Consider the following 15,789-nt stretch of genomic DNA (forward strand, 5'->3'; position numbering starts at 1 on the left):
AAGTCAAGTAGTGGGTCCCCTTGGAGAGTTATTCTATTTAATTAAACTTTTTAACGTAGCTCAGATGTCAATGAGGGTATGTCTCATCCAATGACTTGTTGTTATCACTTAAATACGTGGATGCAGCTCGCTTGGAAATCTCCAATCAGTGTCCCGCCAAAAGAACAATCAACAATGTGCCGCACTCAACAGACACTTCCTGTTTGGCACATGTTTGTCATGACAACAGTGAAGCCAGCAGTCAGTGGCAGTGATTCAGTACAGAGCTGTTGACGTCATGTATGCAAGTCACAGTCCAAGCCTTGTGGGTCTGAGAACCTCTAATGAACTAAGTTGGCATCAGATCAGTTCCTGCACTTCAGGAGAAACAAACTCCCAAAAACTCACTCACCTTGAAGTGTCCCAGTGTAAATTAAAAAAAAAAAAATATTTTTCTTAATGCTGATTAAATATACCTTAACACATTTATAACATGTTTAAACTGAAATGTCAAGAGCTGAGGTAAAAAGTTCAGCACCTCAGACAGGACACTCAGCTGTTCAAAAGACTGTAAAGTACACTTTACTGATCAACAGTGCAGAAACACACACTATAGTACACAGTGTGTGTGTACAAACGGAGAGAATGATGACGAACATGTATGCGTGTTTGTGATGAAGAGGTTTGCGTGATTGAGAAATTAGGTGGGGTAAGTTTGTAAGTAACTGTAACAAATCGTTTTAAGGCAAAAAATTATATACTTGAATTTTTTTATTTGAACTTTTAAACTTCAGACAAAAAAGCAAGAAATAACATGGGACAAGGCAAAGAAAATGAAGAGGGAAACAAATAATAAAATGGGGAAAGAGAGACAGAATGAAAGAAAGAGGATGACTGAAATAAAACCATGCCAATATAATAACCACCAGGATTTGAACACATCTCATCCTTAAGTCTCCTCTACACAGAGGAGGTATATCAAAGTAAAAGTGTTCTCTTTATCCCTCACAATAGAGACCAAAGTAAAAGTCTTCTTTCTACTTCCTTTAGTAGAGATTCAGTTTCTTAGTAAGAGTCTTGTGTGGCTTCTTTCCTTGCCCGATGCTGCATTTATGATCATCAGGTCATTTTACATAGAGCCAGAGAAAGTCATCAACCAGAGTCGTCCTGTTGCCTTCAACAGTTCCTTAGTGTCTTCACTGGTTGAGCGGCTCTTCTCGAGTGTGTGCGAGAACACAGCAGTGAAACATCAATCTCACAGGTGTCCAACAGAGATAATCCCATATTTTTTTTTGTGATTGTCGGATCAGTCTTCTTCTGCTGATGAAATCCTCTGTGCACCTAACACACAAACATACACGCATCGAACATAATTTACCCCCCTTATCCCGAGCCACACAGTGGCACAGCAACATGAAAATACATCAAAAAATCTGAGCCGTTATATATCTATAATGGCTTATTATTACTATAATCGCTATAATAATATAGTTTAAAACACAGTCAGGCACATTTACAATGGCTGTAGAGCAAGAGGTCTTAAAACCTTACAGTGCCCCCTAGCTTTTTCCCTTTCAAAGCAATACAAATCTGGTGTGTGTATGAGTGTGTCTGTGTACAGTAAGTGCCAGTAAAGGAGGTATATAACACTGGATTTGAAGCCATTGAGGACACGAGCTGTCCACTTTCTAATTAAGGAGTTATACAAGAACACACACACACACACACACACACACACACACTGAGCCAGGGAACACATCCCCATGGCAACAGCTATGACATATAAACAGCCTGAAACTGAGAGCTACACATCACACGCTCCTAAAACACACCGCGTCTATCAGTGATTTATAAGCAAACACACGCTCCTAGTTATTACAGTACGGGCAGTGTACACACTTGCACCTGTCCCTGTGAGTGCAGCACAGTAAATCATGGTGTTAAAGGGTCAGTTCACCCAAATAGACCGACTTAAACCTTACTAAGTCTTACTCGTACTGACGAGGGTTACAAAAATACATTTCCTCAGCAGAGCGTAGCTGCAATTTAAAGCTTGTACAAGCCCAAAAAATTGAATTCAAATTATTTTCTATGAAATGTTATTGAGGCAAAAATGCAATAGACAAACTTTATACTACCGTACATTAAAATATGTGCTTGCTGGATACCAGTAGAGGTTTAGGAATAAATGCTTTTTGGGTGGACTGACTCTATTAGGAGGCATTCCAGTGGTGTGTTTGGTATCGGTGTTAAAGGGAAAATTAGCTTCAACACATTTTATAAATAAACAGTCAATGAGATTTATATGCAGTAAAATAACATATTTTGGCATAATCAACATGATCAGATCAAAGCAATAACCAGGTAAAGTACATATACAAAAAATAATACAGAGGGATGTTTTTAAATGATTGCATTACACTCACTTCTTTGTGTCTTTTGCGTTATTACAAATGTTACAAGTGGAAATGTGTGACCAACTCTCCCAGAGAGTTTGATATGTTTGACCTTAATAAAAAAAGAAGTGTAGAGAACGGCTGGTAAGTTTAAGTTAATGTAATGAGAGACTGTTTTTTTTTTGTACAAATCAGAGAAAATGGACTCCATTACTAGAGCGCTAATAATTCTGCACTAATACTAGAGAAGCTCAGACCGTGAAGGAAACTCCTTTATGAAAAAAGTTGGCCTGCCGCACTGCACTGTGCATGTGCAGTAGCAGAGTCTGGCCACATAGAGGCGCTGTTACAAACATGTTAAAGGTGAAATGAACTTCCTTTACAAAGAACACAGTGACGAGCTGCACAGGCAGCCGGTTTGTGACGGCAGTGTCTGTTTGTATGTAACATCATAGTGAGCAGCTGATTGTTGGCAGTGCCTATAACTATCATTATATACTATTATATGTTTACAACTTTGAGTTCATTAGTGTAGCCGACAGTCTACCTGTCTGTCTACCTTTAGCACAGTGGAAAAAAAAAGTGATTGTCTTCTGGCAGGATTGTCTGTAGAGAATTTACAATTAAAATAACATTATTTTACATTTGTTTAATCATACACTGCTTTCCCCTATGTTGACTTTGTGAGCTGGAGGCAGTGACTTTTTTCCTGTTTGATAACAGATTTATTATTGCACCAGACCCAGGACAATTCTGGTTAAGGGTCACACACATTAAAAAAACAGTTGAGTCCATTTTGATGAGGCATCAGAGGAAAAAAAAAAAAGCTTTCCACTCTTTGTCTTTACATCCATGTATTTATGATGCATCCATCCAAAGAGATCTTCTTCTCCCTTTAATCCTGTTTGTTCCTCAGATTGTAAATCCCCAGAAGCTTCATGCCGTCAGGTCAGATATGACCAGTTTGTCCATTTTATTCCCGATCTCTCCGGGGACCTGCAGCTCCTCCGATTCATAGTCATCATCGAATGACCTGGGAACACAACACACATGGTAGAGGTTCATTCTCGCTGTATACACCTGAGACTTTCATTTTCCTGAATGAGGAAACTAATCATGACTGAAAAGGGTGTAAACAAAAGCGTCAGGAAGCCCGGCTTATTAAAAAGACGGACAATGTCACACTTGCAATCGCACAAATGAGCATGTAAGCGTGTGTGTGTCATACCCCTCATGTAGCTGTTCATTTGCAGTCTCCTCTGCCACCAGTATCTCATACTCTTCAGAGGCATATTTATCCCAATCAGACGGCTCTGGACCTTCACTGTCAATGTCCTGTGACAACACATGGGGTCAAAACATTTAGAAATTTGAGACATGCATGAATTCAGAGTTTATGAGTGTAAGAAGGAGGTTAATGTGATTTCTCAACATCTCAAAAGACACTAATCTAAATATGTGTGATCATTTGAGAAAAAAAAAACGTTTTTACTGCGTTGTAGTACTCAAAATCGGTCTTGAGACCACTTTTTTTGAAGGTCTAATTCACACCTTTTGCACAGCAAATGGGTCTCTCTGTTCATGGTCCAGGTACTTCTCCAGGTTGAAGAAAGTATCAAAGAAAATGTGGGCCATCCGGCAGCGCTTCAAATCACCAAGGGTTATCTTACCTGGAAAATAAACGACAAAAAGCAAACACAGGCATGAGTAAAGTTGAGAAAGGAAAGCACAAGAAGGCGATTTCAGAGAGTGGCTTTCTAATAGAAAGGAAAAAAATTATATTGGAATCTTAAACAGGGAGAAAAAGATGGTGCTTGCTCTCACCTTGGTTCTCAGGTTTGACCAGGTCGAGCATCTGGCAGAGCAGATCCTGGAAGGGCAGAGGTTCGATGCCCATCCTCTCCATCCTCTCGCACTGCTCTTCATAGAAATACTCCAACTCAAACATGGACAGGACCCCATCGCCATCTGTGTCCATGCAGCGGAACCAGTACTCTATACTGCAGAGAGAAAATCACAAATGATTAAACTCAAGTAGGGAGATTTAAAAAAATAAAAAATCTCAAACAGCTGCTCAATCCAAAGAAACAGAAAGTGTTACCTGGTGGGATTTTTCTTGTCTTCTTCCGAAATGAGGAACCAGACGAACTCAGCGTAGCTCATCCTGCCTTCTCTCTGCACAGCGTTACCCCTGGAAACAAAAAAAAAGAAACAGCCTTTCACATTCAATGTCCCCATTATGGTGAAGAAATCAGCTCCACTGTGTCTGCTCCTGTGTGTGTTTCCACTTACCGAGTCACGGCGCCCGAAAACAATCGTTCAATGATTCTGTTTGAGGACGCTGTCAGAGAAGAGAAGGAGAAAAAAAAGAAAATGTGATTTGGTTAAAAGACACAGAAACATATGGACACTGTTGAAAAGCGTTGCACATACAGTGCAGTCACTTGTGTAAGTTCTGAGTCAGCAAATTAAATTTTGGTTTAGTGGTCATGGAATTCATTTCACATCACACAGAACTAACGTGTTGTTCTGAGGACAAACAAGTTCTTGTTTTTTGCACAAGCTGGTGGGGGCAGGAAAATAAAGAAAATAAGCAAATGAATCTGCTTCTGATTCTCTACTGGCATCCAATCAGGATTAAAACAATGAACAACAAGAAGTCCAAAGCATTTCACACATTTTCCTCGACAGCAGTGTCATCTCTTTGTCTTAAACTCTATGGTTCTAATTTAGAAATAAAAGCCACATACTCGCTCACGTAATGCTTTTGATTTTTTAATTGAATAACACCCAAGGATCTGGCGTGGACACATCCGAGGAACACTCAACCCTTCGCTCTTTGACTTGTTTCTCACCATGATCGTTGTATCTCCCCAGGTCCTTGGGGTCGATGTAGAGGTCGTGGTCGCTGTCCAGCTCCCAGAACTTGCAGTAGATGACATAAAAGTGTTCGTAGGAGAAGTAGTCGGTGATCTGATTGATGTCGTCCTCTTCCTCCAGCAGGGCCAGGGTCTGTAAGAAGTTGCTCCTGCGCAGCTCCATCATGGTGATGCGGCCCGTCCACGAGCGGTTCACCACGTAGAATATCCGTTGGATCACCTGGAACCAGAGATGAATCTAAATGATTCTGCTCGGCAAAACGGATTTTTGTTTGAATACAGAGAGAAGTAAAAAGTCTAGTCTGGTTTTCAAGGACACTTGACATAGAGAACAAGTCTTCAGGTCATTACAGGATTGCTCTAATTGCTGTTATAAATTGTTTTTTTTTTCTTCCATTTGTGAGTGGTCAACATCAGACACCCGGTCCACATCCCTCACAGATGCTACTATCCACTCTGTAGTTAGTTTCTTTCTGCCCACTCTATTCAGGATCTGTCCTAAAGATGTAATTTGAGTTGCTACTGGGTGCTGACAAAAGGTTCTCCTCAACAGGCATCAGAAAGCTGGCCAATCAGAGGAACTATCTGAGGAGACTTAAAAGTAACAGCATCTGAAAACTCTGTTGGAATCTCAAGTAAAAATCAAAAGCGTGAGATGAGCATGATATCATTTATCACCATGCCATGTCAGAGACAAACCAACATGCATGTTCAAGGATATTTCTACCCTTATTCCAAATTGTAAGTGCCACAAGTCAACATGCATTAGAAACAAGGAAGTCCTGTCCCTGAAACACAACACTAAGTCTGAGTAAAGAGCGGATTAGCACCCATTTCCTGGTACACGGACCTCCCAGGGCTTCTAATGTCTCGTACAGTAAGGGGTCAGCTGGTCTAAAATGAAGGAAGTGTCTTAATATGGGCATGTTGAGGGGTTGGGGGGGGGGCTCTGCTGCAGCAGGCTGCAGGGGTCATCTGTGTTTCCGTGACGTCAGGCCAACAGCAGCGCGCTCACTTCTCAGCATCAGCAAATCCTCGATTTCTTAAGGCACGTGTTGCAGCTGTCCTGATCCACACACACTGCTAATGTTACTGTGCACAGGAGCTCTCCTGCTGACGAAGTAAGAGGAGTTTGAAGCGTACTGTTTAAATGATTTAGACTGTTTAATGTTTAATACACTGCAGAAATGAAAGAAGTATTCTGTTTTATTACTTCATTCTAAAAAACACTGAAAAACTTTATTTAAGTTATATTAGTCTATTGGTAAGTTTATGAGGAAAAGCACAGATGTATTATCAGCAATGAACTTCCAGTACCAAACGTTAAATTTCATGTCAATGACAACTTGACAACAAGTCTCATTTTATCATATTTCATAAAGCGCGATTTCACTGTAACTGCAAAAAGCGTTGTGGCAATGGCAAAAAAACTGAATAATGTTGCGTCAGAGTTCATCAGAACAGGATCTTAAGAAAATGAATCATTGTATTTTTATATTTACGTATATATCATTTTCAAAATCATATCTTTTTGTTTTAATTGATATTTTAATTGGGCGGGGGCTTCTTGTGCCTTTATTGTAGAGATAGGATGGTGGATAGAGTTGGAAATTAGAGAGAGAGAGAGAGAGAGAGACTGGGGGACGACATGATGACAGGAAAGGAGCCACAGGTCCGACCCCAACCCTAGCCGCCCGCCTCCGTACATGGGTCAAGCACACCAACCACTATGCCACCGGCGCCCCAAAATCATGTTTTTGCCATTTTTTAGTTCATCGTTTATTCTTTTATTGCCAAAAACTTTGGTTTAACTAATAACTTTGCTTGTCACAAGTGTGACTGGGACAGCTCTGTAAGTGTGGAGCACGGTCTGAAATGCCTTTTTAACTGAACAGTTTGAATCTTTTATCTACATAGAAGCCCCTCTAGGGACAAGTGTTGCAAATTAGCATCCGCCATAAACACTAAGATACTTGCATTGGATTGTGGTTTTCAGTTTTTCTATGTTTATAACATCTGTCCCCATCAAATCAAAAATAAAATACATTTAGCCCAGAGTGCTAATGGCTTTCCTTCTTTTCCTTTTCTTTCTTATTTTTATGATATTAAGATAATAGGCTATAAGCTCAGGCTCAAAAAAGCAACATAATCCATCATGCCATTTACCGTTGTTATGTAGCGGGAATGAAATTCAGGTGCATCCTTCAGAAAGGTGAGTCCAGCGTGTGTATCCACAATGTCCTATTCAGACAAAAGGCAACAAAAATCCATAAACATACTTTATTCATATTTCCAGGGAGGTTATGTTGTGTTCGATGTTAAAATAATGACCTGCAGTAGAGGAATCATGTCCTCCTGCTCCAGGTAGTTACAGCCCGGTTTGGCTAGCAGGGAAATAAACCTTGACGCATCATCATGGCAGCTGTGCAACAACCTGCAGGAGAGGAAGCAGACGAGACAACAATCAATAATAAAAAAAAAAGAAAAAAAGAAAAACTGATTAGACTTTCAACGTCGTGTTTCTGAGAATTAGATGAAAACGGAGGCAGTCTTACTTCCTCCAGGTTGCGATGAAGGAGTGAACGGAGACGAAGCCCGTCCTCTCGCCGCCTGCTGAGTAGAACATGGGGGCCTTCCAGTAAAGTGGACACCCGCACGCCTGAAAGGAAACAAGACAAGAGACAGTGTCATTACCTTATCCTGAAAAACAACTGAGTACTGCACCACAGAGTTTGTTTCCTAGAATCAGTGCTAAGACAGAAAAGATGACAAAGAAACAAGAAGGGGGGGGGGGGGGGGGTCCCAACAGTTTGAGCTATGACTTCAGCAGAAAAGACGGTGAGATGGAGGAATACATTAATGTGCTGGATCATGAAAGTATTTCATGTATTACTTCAAGAAAATGATGCTGACCTTTTCATATTTTAAGATGTATTTTCACTATTATTATAAAACAAAGAGGTCGATTCTATTCTGGATGTTGAATTGCTCACCTTCGCAATCTTTCCCATCTCATAAATGTCCGCCTTCTCTTCCTCAAACTCCGTGAAGGCCGTCTCGATGGCAGCGATGGCCGCTTCATGGTTGCCGCCCGGGCCCATGGAAGGGAGCCCGCGGGGGTAGTAGAACCTGGGAATGTTGATGGCTGGAGGAGGAGGAGGAGGAGGAGGAGGAGGAGGAGTAGGAGGAGGAGGAGGAGGAGGAGGGGTGACAATCACCGGAGCCGGGGGAGGGCTGGGTGAGCGCGGGGCAGGGGGGGCAGGTGTGGCTGTGGGCAGAGCGGGGGCAGGTGGAGGTGTGCCCGGTTTCTTCTCCGGTTTGGACTGAACCTGAAGGGAAGAAGAAGGTTCACGCGTCAAAACGGAGAAGGTGGTTGTGGGGGAATTTACAGGTTCAGTTCAGTTCTTTGAATCTTTCATCAGTTGAATTTAAAAAATAAAATAACAAGGGAAACTTTTTTTTAACACAGTTTTTGTGAATCATATCTTAAAATAAAGGTCAAAGAAAACAACTTGTGCAGAATCAGGACGTCATGCAAACGGGAGAAGAATCATTCAGAACTTTTTTAAATATCAGCTGACACTTTTTGCTGCTCCGTTCTGACCCGGAAAAAGTGCAGAACTCACCTCCTCTTCACCTGCACGTTTATGTTGACTGGAAATAACACAAGTCAAGAAGTGAAGTAATTTCCCCTGAACCGTAGACAAGACTCGACCTGACTTAATAAGGATTGAGAGCCTGAGTAAAGGACGTGTCAGAAATCTTCCTCTGAGTCATAAACACACACACAATGAAAACCACAATGACAAACATGTTTTACAATCAGTCATTAAGTCACTCAGGCGATTTACAAAGAAGTCTGCCTGCAGATCCTCTTAAACTGTCGGGCAAGAAAAAGCTCCAGCGGCCACAGGACGACAATGACTGTAATTGTACAACGCGCAATCACTGGAACCTTAACTTATAAATACATGCATATAACTGAGTTTATGTTGGATTGATCTTTCCCTTTCAGCTCTGAATAGCTATGCACATTTTGCACATTCATTATGAATTTCAAAAATCACTGCTCAAATCATTGTCCAATGAGAGGAGCCTCACACTTGTCAGGAATGCATGCATGGGAAAATAATGCAGGCAGCATTTTGCCCTAGCATAGGAAGAATCGGTTGCTCACTTAAGTCCTCAAAAAATATATATATTTAATGCTTAGCAACAATAACAAATACCTGAATATCTAGTGTCTTTAGTAAACCAACAGCCGCCATGAGAAGCAAAAGATACAGCACTTCAGAGAGTTCCAGCTACTATTCCTACGTCTTTGAGATCCAACACCTGAGGTACTTCAAATGGATCCTAACATCAAGTTTGGAAAACTGGACCTTGTCTGAGCCCACCTTGATCCAAACTATACTGAATACTGTGTCTTAAGGCTGTAAGGGTTGTGCAGTGGTGTCTTGATGTTGTTAGCTTTTCTCATATTTTTCTCGCTGATCTTGATGCAATATGGGTAATGTGCAATATATGTTTGTTGGTGGTTTTATGGCTCTGTTCACATGTGGATTGATGATTGTTAATATTGCTTTATGTATTAATTGTAGAGGCAGCTTCATATGTGCAGCTCTGGATTTCATGACAAATTCCCCCAAAGGGACAGGGATGTATCGTATCGTAAGCTCTCATATCGATTGTAATTATCATATCATATCCCATCTTATGAAAGAGCCCTTAATATAATTTATTTACTAGCGATCTGACACCAGACTTGAAATCATTTTGTCTACAACCAGACAGTGTGTTTCAGCAGGAGCTCCCTGGTGGCCCGCTGTGTTTGCTTCATGTTCTCTGAGGGTGCCTCCATACTGTGTGCTCTAAGCAGGACAGCTGTAGGGGTCCTCCTGCCCCCTCCCTCCCTCCCTCCCTCCCTCCCTCGCTCGCTCGCTCTTCACAGAGTTCATTCTATCACTCTATTCCTGCACCTCCTGCCCTATTAATAACCTGCTGGTATCTGCCTCAGAAGAGTTTGTCGTGCCTGGCATGTCGCTCTGCGAGTATGAGAGCAACACGATGAATGCGAAAAGATGTTTGTGCGAGTGTGTATATAGAAACATCTGGATTTGCTTATTTGCAACGAGAAAATGTGTAAAAGTAAGAAACAAGGAATGAACTAAGGAGAAGAGATGATTGTGTCTAACCTAAAAAAAGGTCATCTTTCTCAGTGTGCAAAGCTTGCACCCTTCTCCATCCTACGCACCGACTGACCTGCTGCTGCTGCTGGAACGACTTGAGTCTCTTCTTGAAGCGCGAGGGGAGCACAAAGTCACACCCCCTGGCCAGAAAGGCCAGCTCCCCCCTCAGATCAGGGTCCCGGCGTAACGACGCCTCCTTGATCATCATGGTGGGGGCCGAGACATGCAACCCCCCACCGGAGACGGCCACCGACACGGCGGCTACAAGTCGACCAGCGTGCCCACGAAAGACCAAAACAAACCACTCTCAGGAGATGTTCAGACTTGTAGAGCAAGCCCACTAAACAGCTCAGGTATCCAGGATTAAAAGAAGGGGTAAAAACACCTCAGGAAAGCACGTGTGTGATTCTGACAATCACTCAAACTCAAAAAAAAAACCGTCTCTTTAGCAGCTTCCACTCGTGTGTACAGGCTCCCACAGCAGTAATCCAGTAGAGTATCAGTGCGAAGAGAAGTTCCTCGAGACCACCGTGTCAATGCGCACGCCAAGAGGAAGACTCATGGAACTTGGCTGCTTGAAGGCCGATCGCAGCCCTCGAATAGCGGCTCCTCTCTGGGGTAGAAACTCTCTGGTATCCCCCTGTAGACTCTGGATGTATGTTTTCAGTTCAGACTCACTGGTGCCTACCGCTCCAAGCTGGGCTCTGACAAACTGCACTGAGAAACATGAGCCATGCCGGGCTCTGGCAACACACACACACACACACACACACACACAGACAGCAAACCGGCTGTCCCGAGCCTCAGGGTGGGGGGGTGGGAGGGCAGTGAGGAGGGGGTTCAGCCATGTTGCATATCTAGTGTGTAGTGTTTTTGCAGGATCTGAACCTCTCGTCAGTCCCTGCCTTTGACTAAAGTTAGGCAGAGGGAAGTTACACGCCCGACCGACTGGAATCAGACGGGAGGCTGACGTTCAGCCTCGGCATGAGTGGAGAGGACACGTAAGCCGAAATATTTTCACGGAGGTAATTTTGGATCCGGTTATGAATCAGAGGGCAAGAGCACCTGTTGTTATATCTGATGACATACAGTTATTCCACTGGACTCCCCGGGAGACTTATAGATCAGTTCCCTTTTGCTTTCATACATTCAAACCCGTTTGGTCTCGGCCTTGTCTCAGTCTCGTCCTACCTTGGTCTTGGTCTTGACTCTGTCTCGGTCTATAAATGTCTTGGTCTTGTCTTGGTCTCAGAGCACTCTGGTCTCGGGTATGTCTTGGTCTCGGTTACAGTGGTCTTGACTACAACACTACCATAACCGGTCCCATACAGGAAAATATCCACTAACACTAAAACCCTGAAGAAGATAAAAAGCTGCAAGTGCTTTTCTTTGTGAGATTTAAACTCATTTCACACTAATTATAACAATATAAAGTTTGCATTATTCAAAAGCAAGAAAAGCAGAAATTTCGAGTATTTTAATGCTGAAAACAAAACACAAAGAACAGGGCTCACCTAAACTGTTAAAAAAGAGAAAGATGCGCACACTGTTCAACAAACAATCAAACAGCTAGGGCAACATTCTGATCCAAAAGATCTTCCTCAGGGGATCGTCCTTTTGATTCAAATGTTTCCCTGTTTACATTGAAGTTTCTCAACCTGAGTCGAATATTGTGCGGACCTTTCTCTTTTTTCTGCAGGTAACACTTAGTTCGTCCAGCACCTGCACGCATATTGCTTGGATGATCACACAGCGGTTTTTCCTCATCTAAATTGTTACCAATTCATTTTCAAATTGAATAGAACTTGACAAAAAAACACCCTCATCAGCTTTGAAAAAAACAGCATGGTGAAAAGCCATTTCTTAATGATGAACAAATAGATAATTGAATGAAATACCAATACAATATCGTCTGCCTGCTCCGTCTCTCTGCTGTGTCAGATCAGGCCAGTGACCGTTCAGAGCAAGGCAACGCTGATCTGAAGCCAGAGATAAAGATGGGATCCCTCAGGGCAAACAGGGGTGATGTACTTCATTTTTTTTCCCAGCTAAAGTCCCTGCACTATTTGTCTGTCATGTTAGGACTTAAGAGAGACATTCTACCATGGACACCTTCCATTTCTCATATGTTGGCACAGTAAACACTGTGGTTGAGTTTCAGAGCAGCTCTAATGGAGAGTATACTGCCCTCTAGTGTTACACAGGCTACAAAAGTAATGTCACTGATTAAAGAGAGGATATATTTAAGTCAAACTTTTCAGGAACACTTGAAGTGCTCTAAGTGGAAGAATTCAAAGAACGTTAACTGAAAGCTCATGTTTTCCCAGAACCAAAAGACCGCTACCAAACACTTTCTGAATATTCTGAATAATTTCTTGTGGGTTTTTTTTCCCCTCCAATAACTAAGTGTCTATTTCTGCCTTTCTTCCTGTCCACATGAGCCATGTCTGAGTGTGTGCTTCTTTAGTACCTCTGCATCACTGACAGCATGATGTGTGAGTGAAAGGTGAGTAACAGAGAAATGTGGAAATGTAGAAATGCTCACAGTGTGTTCATGTGTGCGAGTGACTTTCCAGAATAATAAGTGAGTCACCTTGTGTTTTTTGGTAACTCCTCTCAGCTCCCTGTACGCCCTACTGAATTCTCTGGAACAACTTGACTCTGTACTAAAGCCAAGGTCACATACCGATCCAGCACACACAACCACACACACAGGCACACACACACACATTGTCTTCCTTTTGGCCACTTTTCACCTCTGTGCTGCTGGGAAATCATTATACAATCTCTATCTTATGTCCATCAACAAATGAGGAATCGCACCAGAATTTTGCATCAGGTGACTTCCTCACCCCTCCCCTCTCTCTCTCTCTCCCTCTGTCTCTGTCTCGCCCTGTGCTCTGTCCCACCACTTCCTCAGCACTACCTCATCAACTGCAGCAATGGACTTGTGATATCATAAATCTCTGTATAAAGAGATACATGTGAGCATTTAAGTGTGTGTGTGTGTGTGTGTGTGTGTGTGTGTAATGGGAGCTAGAACAGATGCCATCAGGCAGCTGTGTGCTCTTTTCCTGCCTGACTGACAGTCACTGTAACCCGGCACTCTCCCAAAAGTCTCCACTTGGTCCGCAGACCGGCCTCCAGAGCTTCAGAGTGAAACCTCACTCCACCTTTTAAAATATCTGTCACCTAAGCTGGCACCGCAGCGAAATTAATCAAACGGCATATTTAAATGCGGGGACTGTTAGGATAATAAAAATACATTTTTCAGGAGGTTGCGAGGTGTTCTTCTTCACTATGTGGACGAGCGGGGCAGTCTGCTCAGGTGACCCGAAGACAGCTTACTGGACAAACTGTTCCCACTGGGACAGAAGGTCAGCAGTGATGTGTTGGGTCAGCATGGTTGCATCACGACTTGAAGCTCCTCTGAGGAGTTTTTAACTGCATAAAAACAGACTGAAATGATTATTGATGCCTCTTTATGACCTGCAAACCTGCGGATCATCAGCATAAAGATGAATTATTTCCATTTTTACTTTATTTTTAACGGCTGAAACCGCATGCGTAAAAAAACAACACACAGTGATTCACAGAAAACTGCAGGAATTGGCTTCTTTTAAAATCTTCCTGAACAAATATTCTCATTGAGTATTTGACTGTTAAAGAAAGCAGTGAGTTTTTAACATTACCCACTTTGCCGCTTGGGTGCACCAAAGTCGACACAAACAAAAAGGTTTCTCACAGGAGCTTTAATTGAAACGAAGCTTTCTTTGTTTCCATGTGTTAGAAAAATATATGATTCTTACATTATATAATAAAGGCATATTTTTGAGTTTGCGAGGGAGGGGTGGGGGAGGAGGGGAAGTGGTGTGCTGAAGGGACAGCCTTCTTTTGGCCTGAGAGACTGGTTCTTTAGTGCAACATCTACTGGACGTTTACCCTGAACGTCGCATGTTATACCTTCAATGTTTAATGAGAACATCACCTAAATAAATGTTCTCCAAAACTGCTACAGTCCATGCAATCTGACCCATGATGGGCTCACAGCATGTGATGTAAAAAGAACACATTCATGATTTTCATTACCTTATTTTAATCTCTTAGTAGGCCTATTGATTAAAGCATAAACTCTAGTACTGTTTTCCTGTAAGATGCTCTGTTACTAAGGGAGAATCAGTCGGACACTGTAAGTGTCAGAAAGGCTGGTGGAACTTTAATGCTGCTGAAGCTGGCTGAGCAACAGGTGTGTGGAAGTGTGTGTTTCAGTGTTATGTCTGCAAGTGCTTTCCTCCGCCCACCACACAGACCTTATCCAATCCAACCACTGCTACAGGAACAGGTGAGTCAGCAGGTTTCACCGCATAGATCAAACAGATGCATGATGGGAAGAGCAGAGGGGCCGAAGCAGAGGATCAGCTGTCCACTGACAACTGTTTCGTTCCTTCTTCCAACCATGAAATACACACTGGCCGTGCACACATGCCCGTCCACAGGGATGAACTAGCACACACACGTTGATACGTGTGTAATTTGTCAGGCATGGCATTTATGTGAGTGTGTGTGTGTGTGTGTGTGTGTGTGTGTGGGAAGGGCGGGATGCATGTGTGCCTTGATGCATTCAGCTAACAGGAACTGCCTCTTCCAGGCTTTCAGAGGAGTTAAATAGTGAGAACATAACAACTTCCTAAACACACACACCTGCTCTATCAAAGAGGCTGGCTGCTGTGTGTAAAACTATCTGTGTAAATATAGAAACAGATTTCATGTTTATTTCTGCTGCAGGCGCCGGGCAGACTTCAAACTCCTGCATGGACGCATGCACATGGGCCAGAATAAGTCAGACAAGTTAATAGGTTTTGCTGAATGATTAACAGAGTTGTGATGAGGCATTTCACCGGAACTGTTTAATTAAAATCAAAAAAATGTATACAAAAAAAAAACCTTTAAAATAATTACTGGGATTTCATTTGTTATCTCATTTTATGTAAATATATTGAAAAAAGCTTTGAAAAAATACATTTTGATTATTAGAAAAAAAATCTAATATAAAGGATTTTTTATATTTGACAGAGTTGTGTTTAATTTTCCACTTAAGATGCAAGTTTGTACATTATTTTTTAGTAATTAAATAACTTCACTGACAAACTTTTGCTTTTATTAAGCATGTTAGTCTAATGTTTTATGTAATGTTATTTTTAAAGCTACGCGCTGGTGAAATTAACTGAGATGGATAAAGTTCAAACTTGAACCTGATACAGACCACCCCCCTCCTTGACTGCTGATGTACACACACACACACACACACACACACACACACACACACACACACACACACACACACAC

At 42.2% G+C, this 15,789-nt stretch overlaps 1 protein-coding gene across 2 annotated transcripts in view; it reads right to left on the reverse strand.

Annotated features, from left to right (window-relative positions):
* Positions 1-732: 732 nt before the first annotated feature.
* ppp2r3a (protein phosphatase 2, regulatory subunit B'', alpha) overlaps positions 733-15,789 on the reverse strand; it is a 64,186-nt gene continuing 49,129 nt past the window's right edge. The window contains exons 1-12 of one of the 2 annotated variants that reach the window (XM_061063340.1): positions 10,517-11,236; positions 8,248-8,583; positions 7,810-7,913; positions 7,586-7,688; positions 7,421-7,495; positions 5,231-5,474; positions 4,668-4,716; positions 4,477-4,566; positions 4,200-4,375; positions 3,927-4,045; positions 3,604-3,710; positions 733-3,408 (exon numbers count right to left, since the gene is read on the reverse strand). In XM_061063340.1, coding sequence (XP_060919323.1) covers positions 3,312-3,408; positions 3,604-3,710; positions 3,927-4,045; positions 4,200-4,375; positions 4,477-4,566; positions 4,668-4,716; positions 5,231-5,474; positions 7,421-7,495; positions 7,586-7,688; positions 7,810-7,913; positions 8,248-8,583; positions 10,517-10,651 — 1,635 coding nt within the window. In that variant the 5' untranslated portion in view covers positions 10,652-11,236 and the 3' untranslated portion in view covers positions 733-3,311. Of the gene's footprint in view, positions 3,409-3,603; positions 3,711-3,926; positions 4,046-4,199; positions 4,376-4,476; positions 4,567-4,667; positions 4,717-5,230; positions 5,475-7,420; positions 7,496-7,585; positions 7,689-7,809; positions 7,914-8,247; positions 8,584-10,516; positions 11,237-15,789 lie in introns of those variants that run through there. The other variant, XM_061063339.1, reaches the window with a different exon arrangement.

The sequence above is a fragment of the Labrus mixtus genome, chromosome 18 (assembly GCF_963584025.1).
Source record: "Labrus mixtus chromosome 18, fLabMix1.1, whole genome shotgun sequence".
NCBI lineage: Eukaryota > Metazoa > Chordata > Actinopteri > Labriformes > Labridae > Labrus > Labrus mixtus.